Here is a 24,275-nt window from a genome sequence, read left to right as displayed (position 1 = left end):
GAATCGATTTCAGTCTGATCCGGTTTGGATCATGAGTCGGTTCGAAAAGTGTAATTAACTTTTTATTTATTTATTTTTTAGTTTTAATAACAGGGGTATAATGGTCATTTTAAATAAACTAACAGAATAATTGGATGGGGCTAGTGAGGGTAGATTGTAATTGTTAAAAAAGTGAAACTACTGGCACTATTTGACAATTTTTAAACCAATAGACTAACAAACCACAAGAACGAAAAACGCAATTAACTCATTTATATAGAGCATTTTTGTGGTTGTGTGATATACTTCTTGACTTTGTAATCATATTCTCTGTGTTTTCTTCAATATTTGTTGTAAAAATTCAATTAGGGTGTACGGTGTGGGAGTCGACAAAGGGCGGCAAACGTGTTTGCCGATCGGCAAACACCGCCGCTGACCCAATGCCGACGCGGCAAAGCAAACGAATCGGGGACAGCTTGCCGACTCGGGGAAGAAGGATTTTGGAATGTGGGCCAGGTATTAACGGTAATATTACCGTTCAAATAAAAAAATTATTTTTTCTTTAAAAAATTAAACTATAAATATCAAACCAAACCATAACAAAATACCTTCAAATATATACCCAACCAAACCAAAAAATACCACCAATTCTTCCCAAACATTTACAAAACAAAATGGCGGATGAACTCCCGTTATGGTTCCCACCCATGAGTAGCGACGATTCATCCAATAGTAGCATTCTTTTTTTTCAAAATCTCATCGAAGAAGCCGAACTTCAAGACACGGGCACATCTAACCGAAGGAGATATCTTGAACGTCAACGTGAGGAGGGGCATGAGACACTCATGGCGGATTATTTTGTCGAAGACCCGAAGTACAACGAAGATATCTTTCGGCATAGGTTCCGTATGTCAAAACGTTTGTTTCTAAAAATTGTGGCCGACGTGGAAGAGAACGACCCGTGGTTTGAAGAGGCCCCCGATGCGCGAGGTAGGAAGGGCTTTACGCCGTTGCAAAAGGTGACATCGGCTATTAAACAGCTCGCAACTGGTAACACTCCAGACGAGAACGACGAGTACTTGCATATGGCCGAAAGAACTTCCCGCGAGTGCCTAGAATATTTTTGCGACACGGTTTGCAAAATATACGGTCCAGAGTTCTTACGTAGACCGACAAGCCACGACATGGCACTTTTATACCAAGCTCATGAGGAAAAACATCACCTTCCAGGTATGTTCGGTAGCGTTGATTGCACCCATTTCGTTTGGCGATTTTGTCCGACAGAGTATCGAGGCCAATATATGCGAGGAGATCATCGATACCCGACTGTTATGCTCGAAGCGGTTGCTTCTCAAGACTTATGGTTTTGGCATGCTTTTGCCGGTCCACCGGGTTCTCAAAACGATATCAATGTTCTACAACAATCTCCGTTATTTTTAACGGAACGAAATGGAACCGCGCCAAAATGTCCATTTTACGTTAACAACCATTTATACAAACGTGGTTATTTGCTCGTGGATGGAATCTACCCTTCGTGGTCCGTGTTTGTGAAGTCGATCCCTTACCCTCACGAAGTAGACCAAAAGAAATTCAAGAGGCAACATGAGGCGGCAAGAAAAGGCGTCGAACGGGCTTTTGGTGTTATGAAGGTGAAATGGGGTGTATTGAGTCGACCGATGCGAGCAAGATCCGTTAAAAAAATTAGGAATGTTGTGTACACGTGTATTATTTTACACAACATGATTTTGAAAGATGAAGGAAAGGCGATAGCACCAGTGCACATTCGGGATCCTCCGGTCGAGCCCGCTCTAGACGATACGGTGTTGGGCGAGTTGATGGATGAAGTCACGCATTGTAGACTAAAACACGATCTCATAGATCATCTCGCAAGTCAAGATTTACCCCACCTTTTGGTCGATTCCGACGAAGACTAGTTTAATTTATTTCATGTTAATGTAATTTTATTGTTTTTTAATTAAATGTAATTTTAATGTTTTTAATTTAATTTATGTAACTTTATTTTTTTTAATTTAATGTATTTATTCTACATTTATTAATATTAAATAAAATAGTGCACAAAAAAAATAATAATAAAAGTTTACCACTTCAGCAAGTGTTTAAACCATTGCCAACACTTTTCAGCAAAATTTAAACATTTTTGACTGATTGACATGACGCGCTGTGATTGGTCGGTTTTTGATTTGCCACTCCAAAATGTTTAACCACTTCTTACCCCTTAATTGAAAAGACAGTTATAAACATATTTACCAAAGAGACAATCTCTGCATCAGACCACTACGTCCAAATCAGCACCGTCAATCCAAACCATTATATCCATCCGGATCTTACTCAACAGTACAAAATCGGTACCATAAGCAGTTAAGCACACTATTGTCGGGTAAAAGAATGCCCCAAATGAAACCACAAAAACATTAACTACAACGTGACTACCTACACCGTATTAATTACAAGGAGGCAAAAGAGCCATTTGACACCAAGATGTGGCATGCGGTACAAAGTAATGACTGTCTACGACACAATATAAAAGACCCTCCGAACAACACATGCATCCTCTCATTCATTACGACACATTTACTACACTTTTTTCTCTTAATAAAAGTACTTGTTCTCACGTCATAGTCAAGGTCACATAGGGAAACCTCATTCTCCGTGTGGCAAGGGTAACCATCGTTTCATTGTGATACACATTGAAGATCCCACCCATCGTTACACCGGTTCAGCACCATTTTCATGCATATCTAGACCTAAGTCGGAGATTACTTGTAGCAAATATTTTACCGAAAGATGGACAACTTTGGTTCCAGGTCTACATCTCAAAACAGTTGTATATGGCAAGCTTAACGAAAAAAAAAAAAACGGTCAAAAGTCTTTAAAAAATTTCAAAAAACGTATCATCTGTTTTAAACCGTCCAAATCAATGAAACAAAATGTGATATCAGATTGGAACTAAGCCGATAGTATACATCCTCTTATAAACCGCATTCAGGCATATCTCTCATAAGTTGAACCTCTGAGGAACATCATCAAAATCATGCAAGTCATACCTTTGTCGTTCTCTAACCTGAAGAAATTGCAATCATTAAGGTACCGCGTTCAAAATCAAACCGAACCTTAAAAATAACCAATTTGTTCAACATGTTAGGGAATCAAGAAGTTATACCTTGGATAGATACAAAGGATCACACGACATGGATTCGTCCATTGTTGTCAGCTTCTTTGACAGTTTCATGATTCTGCATTTACCGGCAAAAGAAAAGCATAAACTAGTTATTTTTCCGATCATGGATGCCCGGGGGTGAGCAATAACCAAACCGTTAACCGAAAACCGACAAAACTGAACCGAAATTAACCGAAAACCGACAAAACCAAACTGAAGTTAACTGAAAATCGGTTATCGGTTTCTTTTGTACCATCGGTTAACCGAACCGAACCAAATCATTTAAATCTTCATGTATGTATTTCATGTTTCATACTTCCATTTCATGTATTTATACCTCCATTTTATTTATTTATACATCTATTTCATGTATTATACCTCCATTACATGTATTTCTAAACAAAATAACCATGTTTGGTTTGGTTATTAACCTAACTGAACCGAACCGACAACCGACAAATTAACCGACTAAACCGACCTGATTAACCGATGACTTCGGTTACGGTTTCGGTTAATGTTAATAACCGAACCGAACCAAAAACCGACAAATTAACCGAATAGACCGAACCGATTAACCAATGACTTCGGTTACGGTTCCGGTTAATGCTAATAACTGAACCAAATCGTGCACACCCCTAAAGGACGGTACCGTGTATGTTCGTGCAGTTGGGACGTAAATTAGCTATATATCACAATGCGAGATGATAAACTACCGGTCCGAATATTGTACCTTTGGATTGACGAATCAATACGCTCAATCATCTCACACGTTTTATATTGCTCGGGATCCTCAAGGAACCTAACCATTCCATCCTTCTGATTAATAGCTGCATAGATTTCGCCATCCTCAATCTTACAATAACATAAAAAGGCTATTTTAAAACCTTCAAATAGAAAAAGTAAATGAAATTTACGAAATCTTATGTTCATGTTCTGGTTACCATTTGAAGTACATGCATTTCAGCTTCCTTTGGGGTACTAATTTCTGCAGTGTTGGCAATGTCTTGAAGAGATAAAGTCAAATATGTCTGGGTCAACCTTTGTATGTTCCTCTTGTACATTGATGACACAACCTGTTTTACCAATCCAAGATTGTTTCCCTGCAAAAGAATATTTTGTGATTTACATATGTTCTGTGTTTCCGACTTTAAGGCAAGACAAGCACGGTCAAACTACTAAAGGTCGCGAGATGGGTGGATTAGGTAACAGATTTTAAAGGGTTTGGGTTGGAAGTTGAATGATACAAGCCAGGTTGGGTTGACCGACAAACACTTTTCAGCCATATTTAAAGTTGAGTAAATTGCCAATTTTAGTCCCTGTGGTTTGGCCAGAAATGCCACTTTAGACCAAATAGTTTTTTTTTCTCATATGTGTCCTTTGGTTTGCAATTTATGTCATTTTGTCCAACCATTAACTCTTGTCAAAAATTGTCAGTTAAGTCAGGGGCGTTTTGGACTTTTTACCTATTTGTTTTGTTTTTTGGTTTTTTTTAATTTCTATTTACTTTTTACCTAATTTCTCAACGGAAGTTGCAGGTGAGTGGAAGTTTACAAAAAATAATTCAGTAAAGAGATATAAAAAAACGAAAAAACAAAAACACATATGTAAAAAGTCCAAAACACCCCGGACTTAACTGACGACCGAGTTAGTGGGTTAGACAAAAATGACAAAAAAATGCAAACCTCAGGGACACAGATGAGAAAAAAAAAAAAAAAAAAAAAAAAAAAAAAAAAAAAAAAAAAAAAAAAACTATTTGGTCTAAAGTCGCATTTCTGGTCAAACCATAGGGACTAAAATGGCAATTTACTCTTTCAAGTTTTTATGCATAAAAATGTGTAAATTATGATCCAGATACAATACAATTACAAAACAATACATAATTATTTGAATATAATGATTTAAAAGTTGTATGCTTTAAAAATATACTTTTGACTTTCGAGTGACTTTCAACCAGCTTGACCGGTCTGACTCGTTACCCTTTTAGCTAATTTATATTTTGACCCGTTTTATGTAATACGGTCATATGGAAACCCAAATCGAGCGGTTCATAAGTCGAGCGTAATTGCAACCTCTACGAGCTACAATTTGTCAATTTGAAGTAGAATAAAGAACTCACATTCTCAAACTTCTCCTGGTTCGCTTCGACAAACGCTTTGAGTTCTGAAATATTTCCAGTGCTGTAACTATTTGCCAACTCAATGTAAGGCTACTTGGAACAAAAACGAAAAAAAAAAAAAGAAACATTATTTTAAGGTGAGCAGAACGATATGTAGCTAGCAAGGCTGCTTGTGAAGTTACAAAGCATACATGAGCTACAAAATACACTAATAACGTAAGGTTAGATTTAACTAGATTACTAGAAGGTACATGCATATTGTACCGGCATCAAACAAACAAGATTTCCTTGATAGAAATGCTAGAAATTACCTGAGAGAAGTTCTTTAGATTCCTTTGAGCAACTGAAGACGTATACTTAGGGAAGGTGGTGGAAAACTGCATTCCGTAACGAAATTCTAACTGATCAGACGAGATCTTTCGGTTGATTAATAATTAATATAATACCCCATCAAGGTGGAACAAACATGCAGATAACTACTACGATGCACTGAATAACAACCACTATATATTTTGTTTCAGTTAAAAATATATAAAAGTTCCCAGCAGATGCGACGATAATCAATCGAATACATAGTATATAAAGTGTAATATATTTCATATGCTGCTCCCAGAAAACGATTAATGTTTTGAATACCAACAAATAAAGTTGTGTATTCGAATGTGATGATAGCCTATGCCATGAACCAATATGCATATGTTTGAAGTTCATAATCAGAAGTGTAAAATACACACACCTGGCGAAGGTGAATGAGTGAAACCAATATGTATTTCTTGTACGCTTCGACAGCTATAGCATTCATAGTAGACATAGGGGCAGTTACCACCTGAAAATAAAATTCACCAAGAATCATAAAAAAGTTCAAGCAACTTTGCACATATAATTTAGGGGTGTGCACAGTTCGGTTCGGTTCGGTTTTAGGATATAACCGAAACCGTAAGCGAAATGTTCAGTTTTCGGTTTTTGAAAACCATTCGGTTTCGGTTTTTACGGTTTTAGAAATGGTTCGGTTCAGTTTTTGGAACAAATTACATAAGATTCAAAAATAAATAATATAATCCAAGATTTAAGAATCTTTCTTAGATGTTTACATTTAAGTTTAATATATTTAACTTTTTTAATTAATATTGTTCACATAAACCTAACCTTTTAATCTATTTTTATGTTTCTCCAAAGTTTTTAATAAGACATTTTCTTTTATAATACTTTGAAAATCATTTAATTTTTATGTTATATTTTGTTATTTCTTTTAGGCAATGGATAAATCATTATAAAAACATGTTAATGTTATTATAATAAATACTTAACATTCAAGAATAAAATTAATAATTCCTAAATCAATAAATGACAAACATTGAAAAAATGATTTTTAAGGTTATTCGGTCCGGTTCGGTTTTTATAAAATGCAAAACCGTAACCAAACCGTAAATTACGGTTCGGTTTTTTGTGCGGCTTGGTTTTTTTTCGGTTCGGTTTCTTCGGTTTTCTGCTCACCCCTAACTTATATTATGCATGTATATATGATAGAAAAAAATGTAAAAGAAATCAGCTGAGTAAAAGGAAAGCAATAACATATTGACGCACGTTGTGGAAGAGTTCCAACGCTTTTGCATAACATTTTTGTCCTATGCAAATCATCCCCCTGACAGATAACCATACAGAACAAAAAAGTTGGTAATACTGTATATTGGTAATGTATTACCTCAAAACTAAACGGTTTAATCGGTATTAGGAAAAAACAATATAACTCACCCGTAATAACAGTACAGAAAAAAGTCCCTTGGTTGATCAACTTCACATATATCATCCTCCAAAACACCATAACCAACTTTATAACACTTAGCTGACAAACAGACTTGAAGAAAATCTGGGTGTAAAGGAGTTAAATGCTCAGGTGAGGTTTGAATCTTGCGTATAGCCATCAGTAGCGGACCCACAGCTCGCATAGGGGCACCAAGCTTCATAACTTGTTCGTGTAGTCTTTTACAAACAGAAATAACTGTGCCAGCGTGTGAAATATTAATATGATATGAAAGTAAAAGATTAACTGTATTGAACGTGTAGAAGCGTACATTTGTCAGGCACCAAAAGGATCTGCTCTACACTGCACACATCGATGAATCTGACAACGGATATGATTAGCTCGTTTGCTTGTGCTTCGGGAACCGCACCTGCTGTACATGCTTCCCTGTAATCATATATAGACATTAAATCAACTGACTATTTCCTATAGTAGAAAACTGACATCTAAAAATCTGTTATTTACAGTTCAAGCATCAGTTACACCATGGATACCAACTTAACATATTAGAAAGTTTAACATGAAACACATGTCAAGAGAGGAAAAAACAACCTACTTCAGAAACGAGTAGAAGCATAGTAACAGGTATCATAAACAGCATAAAACAATCAAGAAAATAGTACATTGCAGAATTTTAAGGCTTAACATAAAAACACAAATCAAAACAAGTAAACAAATCAGTTTACACGACAATGCTTGGCCAAAACCCTAAATCTCCTGAAACTCAAAGTCATTCCATTCTTCACCATAGTTGTTAATAGCGAATAGCGACAAGGGACCTATATGCTACATAGCGAATAGCGACAAATCTATTTTATATATAGCAAGCAATACACTAGAAAAAAATTTTGAAAATTTTTATATGTATATTATATCAAAATACCTTGGTATATATGCTATTTTACATGTATATTTAACAAAAACCTATAAATCCAGCTATTTTATAGCTATATCTAATTGCTATTTACATCAAAAAAAATCTATTCGTCGCTATGACCCAAATAGCGACACTTGGTCGCTTCGCTACATAGCGCGCTATAGCCGCTATTGACAACTATGTTCTTCACCATAGATAAATGAACACAAAAAACATAGCACTTAGAGCATCTGCAATAGCTATACGGTTAATGCGGTAAAATATCGGATATCAGTCAAGGATCGATATCTGAGATATAGGTTATCTTGGTGAGATATCGGTAATTTTAATATAATGCAGAATTTATATATATAGCAATTTAACACTAATAATTCAGTGATATATCGGTGATATATTGGTCAAATATCGGTTATATTGGAAACTATCGCCGATAATATCGGTACCGGTATTTGACACCGATATTTTACTAGGGAACCGATATATCACCGAATATTAACTGCATAGCGCAAATGCGCAATAGGGAAGCTCTCAAAAACGTCTCCACGTGGATACCTACCCTCTCACAGCCAATAAACGCTCCTAAAAAACGCACACACGCATAATTAGTTTAATTAGTTTGTGGCCGTTTTCCCTCAAAAACGCCTCTCGAAAACCAACAGAAGCATAGTAACATGCAACATAAACAGCATAGATCAATAAAAAAATTCAGTAAACAACATGAATATATTCAACCTAACATGATCACATTAACCAAAAGCACCAGTTCAAACAACACCAGTTAAAATCATAACAAAATCAACAGAAATAAACAAACAAACAACCATAACCACCACTCAACAATCAACATCAATTCAAAATCCAAATTCTCCTAAAATTCACCAGAAATTACGAAAATACCACAAAACACTCATCCAAAACCCTAATTCTCCTAAAACTCACTCCATTGTTCACCAAAAGGTTAAAAACTAGAAAAATAATACTTACAGAATGTAGAGATAACCTAGGGAATGAATCGAAGGATCAATTCGAGTAAGACATGTCGCAAACGTTGCGGCCTGTGATCGAATTACGTCCTCTGATTGTTTCAAACGGTTGTTTAAGTGAGCTAAATCCTGAGAACTGCCTGATAACCCTTGGATTTCGGTCACTAGTGAATCCACTGAGTTTACATTCATGTTTATCCTCTCTTCTGGTATCGATTACTGTTTGCGATTTTAGGTGCTTCGTTGGATCGTTTGGATTTGATGATCGGAGTTCATAAGCAAATCACGAGATGGTTTTTGGAATGTCGGGTTACCCGTTTTTATCTGGTTGTGGGTTTAGTTAGACCCAGCCTAATGGGTTTTTATCCGTTTTCTTAAATTACAACATTGGTCACTATCGTTTGTAAATATTGCACAGTTGATTCTTGTGATTTTAAAATTACACACTTGGTTCAAGAGTGGTCCTTAGTGGCTAACATCGTTAAATTTTCAGTTAAATAAGTGTGAAGTTACATATTTACCCTTAAAGTTTAAAACAAAAGAATATAAAAAATCCTAAATAAAAAAGATAAATATTAAACTCATGTGGGTCTCACTTCTTCTTCAACATCAACCACCACAATCATCATCCTCACCCCACGACCATCACAACAATTTCCTCCAGGGCGGATCTAGGCCACTTTTGTGGGTTCTCAGGAATCCATTCGGTTTAAAAAAATGGGAAAATTAGTGAAAACCTCATATGATTTGGAAAAAAGTAGTGAGAATTAATGAGAATCTACCAAAAGGAATCCAGTAAAAAAAGTTCTTAGATCCGTGTCACTGTTCAGACACCACCACCACCACCATCCTCCTCTCCACCCTTATCCCTACCCCTTTCCTCCTTTTCTTGTACAGAGACGATTGAGGACGGTATGAGGATTGAGCTGGTGAAGATGACCGGAACGAGGCCGCTGCGGCGGCGCGTTTCCTCCCACCTTCAATCTCCACCGTTAAATCTGCTCATCTTACCGTCGAATCTCCACTCATTTCCTCCCACCTTGAATCTGCTCATCTTACCGTCGAATATATACCATTTCACCATCCGGTCAACACCCACCACCAGACCCTCTTCCCTTGACCCCAATCATGATCATTCGAATAACAAAAATGTCATCTTTGAACAACTCCCTTAAAAAGTTAAAAGCTTTAACAAATCATCAAACTTCTCCAATTAACTTTTCCAAACAAGAAAATGAGTTGGGATGGATGTTTGAAGAATAAGAAAAAGGGTGGGGGTGTTTTTTATAACATATTAATATATAATTAAGTTTTTTATAATTAGTTTATTTATGTATTTTTGTTTTCAATATTAAAGGTAATTTGGAAATATTATATAGACTTAACTGGAAAACTTAACAACGTTATCTTATCTGGTAAGGACCATCTATATTATGAAATGCAACAATCATGCCCACTCGTGAACGTTTTTTGCAAACCATCGGAACCAAGTGTGTAACTTTGAAACCACAAAGATCAACCGTGCAATATTTGTAAACCATATGGACCAACCAGACATTTAACTCTATATTTCTATGTGATACATGTGTAATATCAGATAGTAGATAGGGTTTGCAAAGGAAGTTAAACCCGAAAAGTCACAATGGGTATTTGGCCGTGTAATTTTTTTAAATCGTAGGCATGAGATAGATATGGCATTAGATGATACACAACCTAATTATTCGAAACACGCATACATGTTTACCCTTAATCAGATGGACCCGCAAACATTTTACATTAAATTTTCCTTTATCATTGGGTAGTACAATAATCTACTGATTTACTTTGTTACTTTTTTATATGTATACTACTTAGGTAATAAAATCATATAATTTTTTTAAAAGGCAAACAGAAACCAAATTTTATTACCAAAAGACATGCACCCTAGCAAGATGCTAAGAGGGGCAAAACAACATCCACCCCTACCAATAGACACTACTACTACTACATCACAATACAAATACATCATCTCCAAACTTCCTACTCCAGTTCTCCAGATCAATGTTCTTCCACTTTGACCTTTTGAGAATCCACCAAAATGCATTTTCTTTTATGTTTTCCACTATCTTTTGCCAATAGGTGAAAGTACTTTTGACGATCTTGTCATTTATGTCTGTTAGAATACAAACCCTTGCCTCCTTCATTGATCATTGAAACGTATATATACATGATAGCATATCTCCTATTCTATTGGAGAGATTTACATTGATGAATAATATATTTACTTTCCTAATATATGTATATTCTGTGACACCCCCGCAGTCGAAGCGAGAGGTGGCCGAATGTTGAGACTGGACCGAAAATCATCAAAGAGAATGCGAGGCAAGCCTTTAGTAAAGATGTCTGCAATTTGAAATCTGGAAGGGACGTGTAACACCCGAACCTGTCCACGCTGAACTAGCTCACGTACAAAATGAATGTCCAACTCGATATGTTTAGTACGCTGATGTTGAACCGGATTTCCTGAAAGATAGACCGCACTAATGTTGTCACAAAATACAATACTAGCCCTGAGCATTGGTCGATTAAGATCCAATAATAGATTTCGAATCCAAGATAATTCAGCAACCACATTAGCGACACCCCGATACTCAGCCTCTGCACTGTAACGAGAAACCACAGCTTGACGCTTGGACGACCACGACAGCAGATTAGAACCAAGATAAACGCAATACCCAGACGTAGATCTACGTGTGTCTGGACACCTGGCCCAGTCCGCATCCGTGTAAGCATGCAAAGAATAATCAGTAATGGAACCCAAAGTAAGCCCAAAATAAGTCGTGCCTTTTAAGTAACGGATAATGCGTTTGAGCGCATTCCAGTGATCAATGCGCGGAGAATGCATATATATACATACCTGTTGCACCGCATAGCAAATATCAGGCCTGGTAAATGTCAAATACTGAAGTGCACCTGCCAAATTGCGATACTGAGTGGGGTTGTCATACTCCGGACTAGATGTGGCACTAAGTTTCGGGTTGCAGTCAACAGGTGTGGCAACCGGGTTACATGAAGTCATACCAGAGCGTTCAATTATGTCATTAGTGTATTGCAGCTGAGACAGAAACATAGAATTTCCAGTGCGAGTAACTTGAATGCCGAGAAAATGACTGAGCGGGCCGAGGTCTTTCATAGCAAATTCGTCACCCAAACGACGCATAAGATGATCCCGAAGCTGATCAGTGGAGGTTGTAAGAATAATGTCGTCAACGTATATAAGTAGGTAAGCCGCATCAGTACCATGATGATAAACAAATAGAGAATTGTCGCACCGGCTTTGGCGAAACCCAATAGAAGTAACGAAGTCAGTAAACCGTTGGTACCATGCCCGTGGTGCCTGTTTTAATCCGTATAGAGATTTCTTGAGACGACATACATAATCAGGAAACTGCCGATGCCTAAAACCCATTGGTTGATACAAAACGGTCTCATGCAAATTACCGTGTAGGAACGCATTTGTAACATCCAATTGATGAATCTTCAATGATTTTGACAAGGCAAGAGATAAAACGGTACGAATAGTGGCCGGTTTAACAACCGGACTAAAAGTGTCTCCACAATCCACCCCAATTTGTTGATTACTACCATCACAAACCAACCGTGCTTTGTACCGTTCCAGTGTACCATCCGACCTGTATTTATGACGAAACAACCACAAACTGCGTAGTACATTCATGTTTGGTTGCCGGGGGACAAGTTCCCACGTCTTATTTTTAATAAGGGCATTAAACTCGAGGGTCATGGCGTTAAACCATTACGGAATGGACAAGGCATCCTTTGGGGATTTGGGTAAAGAGGCAACGGATGTGGTAAGAAGATTAAGGAACCGCCGTGGCTTGGATATCCCATCCATGGCGTGAGTACGCATAGTACGGGTAGAAGTATGCTGAGAAGGTTGAGAGTGTGAAGTGACGGGTGGATCCGCTGAAGTGACAGGATCAGGTTGGGTTGTTTGAGATACGGAGTCGATGTGGGCTGAAGGTGGGGAATCGATGTGGGCTGGATGAATGGGAGAAGAGGATTGGGCCGAATGGGGGTCGATGTGGGCTGTGTTGTGAGCAGGTGAGTAGTGGGCCGAAAGGTGGGGTGAGGAGTGGGCCGAGGGACTGTTGTGAGCGGGCTGGACAAAAGTGTGGGTGGTATCAGGTGGGGTAATACTTTGGGCAGTAGGTAGTGGGCTTTGGGTTGGGGTAGAGATAGAAGGAGAAGGAACAGTAGGGTCAATATATGGGGAAGTGGGTATAGTGGAGGAAGGTGCGGAATTTGAAGGTGCGGAATTTGAGGTGGTAACAGTGGGCCGTAATAGTGGGTTATAGTCCCTAGTGACTATACCTACTGATTACCACGTTATCTAGGCTCAGTGACGAGTCGTAGTTTCGCCAAAATGCGCATTCTTGCGTATTTTGTAACCAAACTACTCATAGGTATCAAAACAGTTTGTTTTGATACCAAACCTGTTTTCTAAACTTAGTTAAGCATGTTTTAACATGCTTAGCTCGTCACTTTTAGTTTAGTGCTTATATAGGGTCGTAAGGTAAGCGATCTAAACAATCGCTTATACATTCGAACCCGACCCATTTGGTCGATCATTAGGATCCGACCAAACGCATTAGGTGACCATAGTTGTATAGGGAATAACCTTCCAAGGTTATACCTTATGGTCACGATGTTTGTTTAGTTGTATGATAAGTAGTTTATATGCCTTAGGTAAATTACCAAAATGCCCTTTTACGCCAAATTTCATATTAAGCATATGTAACATAACTTTTGACATCTAAAATGATTTGGCAACAATATTAGATATATTAAGGCATATTTTACTTATCATAGGACTAGTTAGGCGTTCCGAACGCATTTTACGCGAACGACGAGTTAAAGTAGCATAAGCTACCTAAACGGGTCGTAAGCACTTAGGTTAGGTTTCATTTTAGTATGTAGGCTTTGTTAAACCATATTACACAAGTCTCCATACTCGTATGGTTTACGAACCCTCATTCTATCCAATCCTCCGATTTAGGTCCGGTATATTAACATAGTTACCTATATTAGGTGCCGTTTGATATCCGTGATCTCTAGCATTGTTTGGTTGTTACACAAGGACTTATAAGCAATCTCAAGTAAGTACATAGATCCCTTTTTTACTGTTTTCCAAACTGTTTTGGGGTGAAACACATGTGCCTACTTGCTACTTTCATGCTTTTCATGCTTTCATATCATATGCTTGATATGTTCATTAGTACATTATAGTACATGATTTCATTACATTCTATGCTATGTATGTCCATTGTGTGCATACCTAGTACATTGTTTTACTTTACATTTCTGCTATGTATGTTGACTGATAGCATGCTAGCACATTGATTTACACGACTTTTCTGCTTTGTATGTTAACTTAGCATACTTAGTACATTGTTTTCATATAACATGTTTTACATTTGCTATGACATTTGGTTTGCACAAACGGGACTTATATACGTTCATTAACATTAGCTACGCCGCTCGGTAGTAAGTAGTGGTACCATAGGACTTGACAAATCCCATTCCTGACATCCCGGGTTTGTTTGGATGTAAGGAATGACTGAATCCGAAAACATTTCTTTTGATAGCCTTGACTTAGGGTTATCCGGCTGTCTCAAGGCTTGAATGTATGCGTTAACTTACCACATAAATGTATGTATCAATGTAACATGCTTTTACTTTGCAAAACATAACTTTTTGATATACTCAAAATACTCTGTTTGTACATTTTTCTACATTTGGTTATGTGACAATACTTTACTTACAATACATAACATTTGTTACACATAACATGACTACATTTGGACTTTTTAACATTTGCCAAGGTTTATACAAGGACTTTTGACAATTGGTTTAAACATAGACATTATACATTGTTGGTTTGTTTGAGTGACTTAAGTAACGAGATGTGAGTAGTATAATACAAACATGGTAAATACGCCGCTGGTACTTTTTATATATAAGTGTTTGTATTATATTACATATCATAGCGTTACTTAAATTATTCCTTTTTTACTATACATTTTACACAAGTAGCCCGTTTTCACAAGGCTTTGGTTTGTATTACAGTTTATTTTATACAACTCATTTTACTTGGTTATTCATTTAACCATGTATTATTCTTTTACACATATATATCATTTGGTTTATTTATCACTTTTAAATGATTTAAAAAACAAAACAATTTACAAGGTTCATGACTGAATGTTATTAAACAGTTCTTAAATTTTAAGTCATGAATCCTATTTTCACAAAACCTATGTATCTCACAGGCATTTTTATGCTGACGCACCTATTTTCACATGTGTTTTCAGGAGCTTTTGCGTAGGACGATGATAATGAAACTAGGGCGGACCTGTGCCTTAGAGACATAAAATGAAAATAGACTTAGTTTAACTATGTTTTGTACTCTTGGTTTTTATGTTTAAGACAATGTTACTCTATTGTTGATAAATAAAACGTAACTTTGTATGCCATGGTTGTGAAACAATTAATTCTGTTACAACACTCCCCAACATTTCCGCCACGTTTGATTGTTCCACGTGGTCGGAGTGTGACAGAAGAGTTGGTATCAGAGCCAATGGTTATAGGGAATTAGGTTATTAGTAATACTTTGACCTAGACTATAACTTTTTAGGACCCTAACACAAGTTATCTTGTGTTTAGATTTTAAAACATGCACTTCACCTATCCTTAGGTGATAACCACAACGAGAACATCGATTCCGAATCCGCTTTGAAAATTAATCATCTGTTCTAGGATGATTGATTACTAAGTTTTGAACCCTCTGTTATAAGGTTTTGAACCCCTTTGAATTTTCAAAAATCTCGTCAAAGTTTTGGGTTTTAATAGTGTGAACACGTGCAAACTGGAAGAGTGAATGCCTGTACCCTGGGTTTTCTGTCTAAGGCTAGAGTGTTCGTACAAATCCACATAATCGGACCAGTCACTCTTACCTGGGAACTCTTGGGGTGAGTGTTCACTTATAGGCGAACATGTCTTCGCGATACATTATTTTTGACCCGTTTACTTTGATTAGACACTGTGTGTCGCTTGTTTGCTTTGCGATGCTGACGAATGACCACCATCTTTGCTTTTGTTGAAATTGTTTCATCTCATACTCTTCATCCAATCATCTCACTCGTTTCCTTTCATGTTTTCCTCTTTTAGAATGCCTCCTTGACGCGAAAACCAGATAGCGACTGCCGAACTGGCAGAAATTATTGCGCAGCAAATGGCTGCTCAATTCCCAAATCTCTTTGCTCAATGGAACCAAGCCAATAACAACAACAATGCTCCATGCAATTTCAAGAATTTTAACTCGGCTAAACCATTCAAGTTTAGTGGCTCTGAGGGAGCAACTGGGCTTCTTCAATGGTTCGAGAGCATTGAGAATACTTTCCGTCACGTGCAGTGTCCTGAAAATCGCAAGGTCGAGTTTTCCTCAAGTGTGTTTCAGAAGAGGGCTCTTACGTGGTGGAACGGGGTAATGAGAGACCGTGGTACAGAAGTTTCTCTAGCACAGACATGGGCTGAACTTAGGGCCCTTATGATGAGGGAGTTCTGTCCTCGTCATGAACAGCGAGCTTTGGAGAAAGAGTTTGATGACTTAAAACAATACAGTGGCGAGCACCGGGCATATACTGATAGGTTTGAGGAGTTGTGTCTGCTTTGCCCAACAATGGTTGCCCCACTCGACAAGGCTATCGAAAGGTACACCGACGGCCTACCTGACTCGGTACAAGACATCATTACTGGTAGTAACCCTACCACACTCCGTCAGGCGATCGAGTTAGCAGCGACACTGACTGAGTCGCAGATTCGAAAGGGAAAGTTGCACAAAAAGGGTGACGAGGGTAAGAAGCAGGCGTATGACAAAGAAGATAACAAGAAAGGTCAAAACAAGAAGGGAAAGGATTCTGGTTCCTCAAGGGGGTCAAGGAAGTGAAAGGCTTCCCAAAACTATGCCGTTACTACACAGGCTCAAGTTGCACCAAATCAGCCTGTGCAACCACTAGCCAAGAAGCCTTATCTTGGCAATGCACCTTTATGCAACAGGTGTAACGGCCATCACCCACCTCATCTTCAGTGTCGTCAATGCACCAACTGTGGAAGAAATGGTCATCTTGCTGCCACCTGCCGCATTCCTGCTAACCAGAATCAGGCAATTCAGAACCAAGCCCAACAAATTACTCAGCCTCTTGCTCAGCAACAAGGTCAAGCTGCACGACCTCATTTTCCTCCTGGTTCGTGCTACAATTGTGGGGATCTGACCCACTACAGAAATCGGTGCCCAAGACTAGCCAACCAGAATCAGAATCAGGCTCAGGCTCAGGCTCGAGGTCGAGTCTTCAACATGAACGCACAAGAGGCACAAACAGATGATAATGTGGTGAACGGTACGTTCTTTATTAATAATCAGCCAGCATCTGTTCTTTTCGATTCGGGTGCCGATAAGAGTTTTGTGTCTTTATCTTTTGAGCCATTTCTTCGCGTGTCTAGAACGAAACTAGGTAAACCATTGACAGTAGAAGTGGCTAGTGGTGATCCCATTGTTCTTGATTCTGTTCTCCGCAACTGCCAGTTGAACCTTAACAACCATCTTTTTCCCATTGACCTCACGCCTATGCAACTTGGAAGCTTCGACGTTATTGTGGGTATGGATTGGTTAACCAAGCATCTTGCAGAGGTAGTTTGTTTTGAGAAGATCGTTCGTGTGCCGCTTTCGACATGTGAGATCCTACAGGCTCGTGGTGAGAAACCTGCTGGTGGTCTCAAACTCATGTCTTGTTTTAAAGCTCGGATGTATCTACGAAAGAACTATGTGGCATTTTTGGCACATGTTGTAGCAGATAAGGGCAAAGGTAAGTCTATTCAAGATATTCCTGTTGTACGGGATTATTCTGAGGTTTTTCCTGAAGAGTTACCTGGTCTACCCCCAGCACGCCAAGTCGAGTTCCGTATTGATCTCGTACCTGGTGCAAACCCAATTGCCAGAGCTCCATATCGTCTTGCACCATCCGAGATGCAAGAGTTATCTAAGCAATTGCAGGAGCTCTCTGACAAAGGTTTTATCCGTCCTTGCTTTTCACCTTGGGGTGCTCCCGTTCTTTTTGTCAAGAAGAAGGATGGATCTTTTAGGATGTGTATCGATTATCGTGAGCTTAACAAGCTCACCATCAAGAATCGATATCCCCTACCTCGCATCGATGATCTCTTTGATCAATTGCAGGACGCTTCTTATTTTTCAAAGATTGATCTGCGATCTGGATATCATCAACTTCGTGTACATGAAGAAGATATTCCCAAGACAGCGTTCCGTACTCGTTATGGGCATTATGAGTTCACAGTCATGCCATTTGGTTTGACTAATGCTCCTGCTGTTTTCATGGACTTGATGAATAGGGTCTGCAAGCCTTATTTGGATAAGTTCATCATCGTATTCATTGATGACATTTTGATATATTCTAAGACGCGAGCTGATCATGAGCAACATCTTCGTCTTACTCTGGAACTCCTAAAGAAAGAGCAACTTTTCGCCAAATTCTCCAAGTGTGAATTCTGGCTTAAAGAAGTTCAATTCTTAGGACATATTGTCAACGAACAAGGTATTCATGTAGATCCCTCCAAGATCAGTGCGATTAAGGATTGGGATACGCCTACTACTCCTACTGAAGTTCGTTCTTTTCTTGGTCTTGCGGGTTATTATCGCCGCTTCATTGAAAATTTCTCAAAGATTGCAGTTCCTCTAACTGCTCTGACTCAGAAGAACAAGCCCTTTGATTGGGGATTCAAACAAGAGGAAGCTTTTCAAAACTGGAAGCAGAAACTTTGTGACGCGCCTATTCTGACTTTGCCCGAGGGCAATGATGATTTCGTCGTTTATTGCGATGCATCTAAATTAGGTCTTGGCTGCGTCCTGATGCAAAGAAACAAAGTCATAGCATACGCATCGAGGCAGTTGAAGATACATGAGAAGAACTACACCACTCATGATCTTGAGTTGGGTGCAGTTGTCTTCGCTCTTAAAATTTGGAGACACTATTTATACGGTACAAAATGTGTGGTTTTTACTGACCACAAAAGTCTTCAGCATATCTTCAATCAGAAAGAACTCAACATGAGGCAACGACATTGGGTGGAGCTTCTAAACGACTATGACTGCGAAATTCGCTACCATCCTGGTAAGGCGAACATCGTAGCCAATTCTTTGAGTCACAAGGAACGTACTAAGCTTCATTGCGTTCGTGTTCAATCTGATATTCAAGCTCAATCTGATATCCAAACCCGTATTTCTCAGGCTCAACAATCTTGTGTTTCACAAGGTTTGATGGATAAGGAATTCCCTTATCACATAACACCTGCTCTTGAACTGAAGGACAATGGATCGTATTACTTCATGGACTGTTTGTGGGTCCCAAGCCAAGATGATCTTCGTACCTTGCTTATGGATGAAGCCCATAAATCTCGTTATTCTGTTCATCCTGGCTCAGATAAGATGTATAAGGATCTTCGTAGTCAGTATTGGTGGCCTGGTATGAAGAAAGACATTGCCTTATATGTATCAAAATGCCTTACTTGTCTTAAGGTTAAGGCTGAACATCAGCGTCCTTCTGGTTTATTGGAGCAACCAGAGATCCCAGTTTGGAAATGGGAAAACATTACTATGGATCTCATTACTAAACTCCCGCGCACAAAGAAAGGTCATGATGCCATCTGGGTAGTTGTTGATCGTCTTACTAAATCAGCGCATTTCTTGCCAATCCGTGAGGATTTTTCAGCTGACAAACTTGCTAAAATCTATGTGGATGAAATTGTAGCTCGACATGGTGTTCCTTTGAACATCATTTCTGACAGAGATACTCGTTTCACTTCTCATTTTTGGAGAACCATTCAATCTGCCATGGGGACCCAACTTAATCTGAGCACAGCTTATCATCCGCAAACGGATGGTCAGTCTGAAAGAACAATCCAGACTCTGGAGGATATGCTTAGGGCTTGTGTGATCGATTTTGGTGGTAGTTGGGATTCATATCTTCCGTTGATTGAATTCTCCTACAACAACAGTTATCACTCCAGTATCAACATGGCTCCTTTCGAGGCTCTCTATGGTCGAAAATGTCGTTCACCAGTCTGCTGGAATGAGATCAGTGAGGCTCAGCTTACTGGACCTACCCTCATCCTAGAGACAGCTGATAAGGTAAAGAAAGTTCGTGATAACCTTCAGACAGCTAGAAGCCGTCAAAAGAGTTACGCGGACCTAAAACGCAAGCCCTTGGATTTTCAAGTCGGTGATCGTGTATTACTCAAGGTCTCACCTTGGAAAGGTGTGATCAGATTTGGAAAGAAAGGAAAACTTGCACCTAGATACGTTGGACCATTCAAGATCGTCGAAAGAATCGGTAAGGTAGCCTACAGACTTGAGTTACTTCTTGAACTTGGAAATGTTCATCTAACCTTTCACGTGGCCAATATCAAGAGGTGTTTAGCTGATGAGAACCTCCACATACCGCTTGACGAAATTCGTGTCGATAAAACACTGAAATTTGTTGAGAAACCGGTGGAAATCATGGAACGTGAAGTCAAGTGGCTTAGACACAAGCGCATTCCTTTGGTCAAGGTTCTCTGGGAATCTAAACGTGGACCCGAGTTTACTTGGGAACGCGAAGATCAAATGAAGGCAAAATATCCGCATTTTTTTCCGCGAGTTTCCTCTAAATAAATTTCGGGACGAAATTTCCACAAGTAGGGGAGACGGTAACATTTGTGCTTGAAATCATTGTGAACAGTTCAGTTATCAATAAAACAATGTTATTTGATCCCAACGTTTGTTTGGTTATGTTTTACATTTTTCATGTTTTGACTTTTTTCGATTTTAAACTCTACATCGCTTTCTGGAGAATTATACGCAAACTGGTGCGTAAACGTACTCAGTTTAATGCGAAAAATACTCCAGAACATCAACATATACCTAACATACCTTAAATAACCTTTACATAACTTAGAAATAAGTTTTGAAGGCTTTGGTATGGCAAAAACAAGTTAATTCGCTTACAGGGACTAAATACGACAAACTGCGAAAGTATGACTATTCGTACTAAAACAGACATTCCGGAACATGACCATAAGTTAAACACACCTTAAATATCCTTTATATAGCTTAGAAATGGGCTTTGAGGGGTTCGGTATGCTAAAATAAACTTTTGGATCATTCAGGGACTAAAAGTGTCAAAAAGTGCAAAAGTTTGCACTTTCGCGCATAACTTACGTTCTGAATACATCCGGGCATCCAAAAATTTATGTAAGCATTATAATATTATGCCTTAGTGTTTGGCATGAGAAAAATCCATTCGTCACGCATTTTGGATCGTTTTTCGCGCTTATGAACATTCCGTCGTAATTAACCGAACATCGTGATCGTACGACCAAACGAACCGACATCCGACATATTTTTGAGCATGTTTCATGTCCACAATGTTTAAGCATCATTTTAGGGCCTTAAAGATGGCTTAACGGGCCTTAAATATGTCGGAAATGGCCTTAAACCACAACAGGGACCTAAACTGTCATTTTTGAAAGTTGTTTACTGATCAGGACACCCAGGCGGCTCGCGTAAGCCCAGGGTGATCCTTTACGCAGCCCGCGACAGCCCTTCAGATCAGCAAAGGTCGTTTTTACTGCTGTAAACAGCCTTTCCACCCTCCAAAGGGCAATGCCTCTTGCAAATCTCTAGGGTTGGGGTCACATTATGATACCACAATATTGCGACACTTGTACCGATGAGATTCGAGCACGTAAATCGATAAATGATCCTAACGGTCTTGCATATCCTATAAATACCCCCCCCCATTCTTGTTTAAAACCCACAAATCTGATCTAAAAGCTCTAAGTTGAGGCCATTGCTTCATACCTGAGCTCCTGGATCAAGATTAGCTTTCGGGGACCCTTCGTAAGTGTTCTTTCGTTCTTTTATCGCTTTTCGAGTCCTAAAGTCAAACTTCGTTTGACTTTCTGCATTGACCAGTTTATGGTCAATGCGAAGTTCGTTTGAACTTCATAACGTGAGCGTGATCACGATGGTTATAGTCCCTAGTGACTATACCTACTGATTACCACGTTATCTAGGCTCAGTGACGAGTCGTAGTTTCGGCCAAAATGCGTATTCTTGCGTATTTTGTAACCAAACTACTCATAGGTATCAAAACCGTTTGTTTTGATACCAAACCTGTTTTCTAAACTTAGTTAAGCATGTTTTAACATGCTTAGCTCGTCACTTTTAGTTTAGTGCTTATATAGGGTCGTAAGGTAAGCGATCTAAACAATCGCTTATACATTCGAACCCGACCCATTTGGTCGATCATTAGGATCCGACCAAACGCATTAGGTGACCATAGTTATATAGGGAATAACCTTCCGAGGTTATACCTTATGGTCACGACGTTTGTTTAGTTGTATGATAAGTAGTTTATATGCCTTAGGTAAATTACCAAAATGCCCTTTTACGCCAAATTTCATATTAAGCATATGTAACATAACTTTTGACATCTAAAATGATTTGGCAACAATATTAGATATATTAAGGCATATTTTACTTATCATAGGACTAGTTAGGCGTTCCGAACGCGTTTTACGCGAACGACGCGTTAAAGTAGCATAAGCTACCTAAACGGGTCGTAAGCACTTAGGTTAGGTTTCATTTTAGTATGTAGGCTTTGTTAAACCATATTACACAAGTCTCCATACTCGTATGGTTTACGAACCCTCATTCTATCCAATCCTCCGATTTAGGTCCGGTATATTAACATAGTTACCTATATTAGGTGCCGTTTGATATCCGTGATCTCTAGCATTGTTTGGTTGTTACACAAGGACTTATAAGCAATCTCAAATGAGTACATAGATCCCTTTTTTACTGTTTTCCAAACTGTTTTGGGGTGAAACACATGTGCCTACTTGCTACTTTCATGCTTTTCATGCTTTCATATCATATGCTTGTTATGTTCATTAGTACATTATAGTACATGATTTCATTACATTCTATGTTATGTATGTCCATTGTGTGCATACCTAGTACATTGTTTTACTTTACATTTCTGCTATGTATGTTGACTGATAGCATGCTAGCACATTGATTTACATGACTTTTCTGCTTTGTATGTTAACTTAGCATACTTAGTACATTGTTTTCATATAACATGTTTTACATTTGCTATGACATTTGGTTTGCACAAACGGGACTTATATACGTTCATTAACATTAGCTACACCGCTCGATAGTAAGTAGTGGTACCATAGGACTTGACAAATCCCATTCCTGACATCCCGGGTTTGTTTGGATGTAAGGAATGACTGAATCCGAAAACATTTCTTTTGATAACCTTGACTTAGGGTTATCCGACTGTCTCAAGGCTTGAATGTATGCGTTAACTTACCACATAAATGTATGTTTCAATGTAACATGCTTTTACTTTGCAAAACATAACTTTTTGATATACTCAAAATACTCTGTTTTGTACATTTTTCTACATTTGGTTATGTGACAATACTTTACTTACAATACATAACATTTGTTACACATAACATGACTACATTTGGACTTTTTAACATTTGCCAAGGTTTATACAAGGACTTTTGACAATTGGTTTAAACATAGACATTATACATTGTTGGTTGGTTTGAGTGACTTAAGTAACGAGATGTGAGTAGTATAATACAAACATGGTAAATACGCCGCTGGTACTTTTTATATATAAGTGTTTGTATTATATTACATATCATAGCGTTACTTAAATTATTCCTTTTTGACTATACATTTTACACAAGTAGCCCGTTTTCACAAGGCTTTGGTTTGCATTACAGTTTATTTTATACAACTCATTTTACGTGGTTATTCATTTAACCATGTATTATTCTTTTACACATATATATCATTTGGTTTATTTATCACTTTTAAATGATTTACAAAACAAAACAATTTACAAGGTTCATGACTGAATGTTATTAAACAGTTCTTAAATTTTAAGTCATGAATCCTATTTTCACAAAACCTATGTATCTCACAGGCATTTTTATGCTGGCGTACCTATTTTCACATGTGTTTTCAGGAGCTTTTGCGTAGGACGATGATCATGACACTAGGGCGGACCTGTGCCTTAGAGACATAAAATGAAGCTAGACTTAGTTTAACTATGTTTTGTACTCTTGGTTTTTATGTTTAAGACAATGTTACTCTATTGTTGATAAATAAAACATAACTTTGTATGCCATGGTTGTGAAACAATTAA

The 24,275-nt window shown here is 38.2% G+C and overlaps 2 protein-coding genes across 2 annotated transcripts; one reads left to right on the top strand and one right to left on the bottom strand.

Annotated features, from left to right (window-relative positions):
* The first annotated feature begins 824 nt into the window (after window positions 1-824).
* Window positions 825-1,913, top strand: LOC110866933. The gene is made up of 3 exons (XM_022116078.1): window positions 825-1,209; window positions 1,264-1,391; window positions 1,533-1,913. The coding sequence occupies exons 1-3, from the start codon at window positions 825-827 to the stop codon at window positions 1,911-1,913; spliced, it is 894 nt and encodes a 297-aa protein (XP_021971770.1).
* Window positions 1,914-2,844: 931 nt separating this feature from the next.
* On the bottom strand, window positions 2,845-9,253 carry LOC110868594 (COP9 signalosome complex subunit 3). Its single transcript, XM_022117798.2, has 11 exons — window positions 8,936-9,253; window positions 7,346-7,461; window positions 7,026-7,272; window positions 6,858-6,915; window positions 6,010-6,099; window positions 5,585-5,650; window positions 5,274-5,363; window positions 4,099-4,257; window positions 3,888-4,009; window positions 3,161-3,233; window positions 2,845-3,061 (listed from the first exon to the last, which is right to left on the bottom strand). The coding sequence occupies exons 1-11, from the start codon at window positions 9,124-9,126 to the stop codon at window positions 2,996-2,998; spliced, it is 1,278 nt and encodes a 425-aa protein (XP_021973490.1). The 5' UTR covers window positions 9,127-9,253; the 3' UTR covers window positions 2,845-2,995.
* Between the last annotated feature and the right edge of the window lie 15,022 nt (window positions 9,254-24,275).

Source organism: Helianthus annuus, chromosome 7 (genome assembly GCF_002127325.2).
Source record: "Helianthus annuus cultivar XRQ/B chromosome 7, HanXRQr2.0-SUNRISE, whole genome shotgun sequence".
In the NCBI taxonomy this organism is placed as follows: Eukaryota; Viridiplantae; Streptophyta; class Magnoliopsida; order Asterales; family Asteraceae; genus Helianthus; species Helianthus annuus.
The sequence above is the reverse complement of the archived record's forward strand: the minus strand, read 5'-3'. Positions and strand labels throughout refer to the sequence as shown.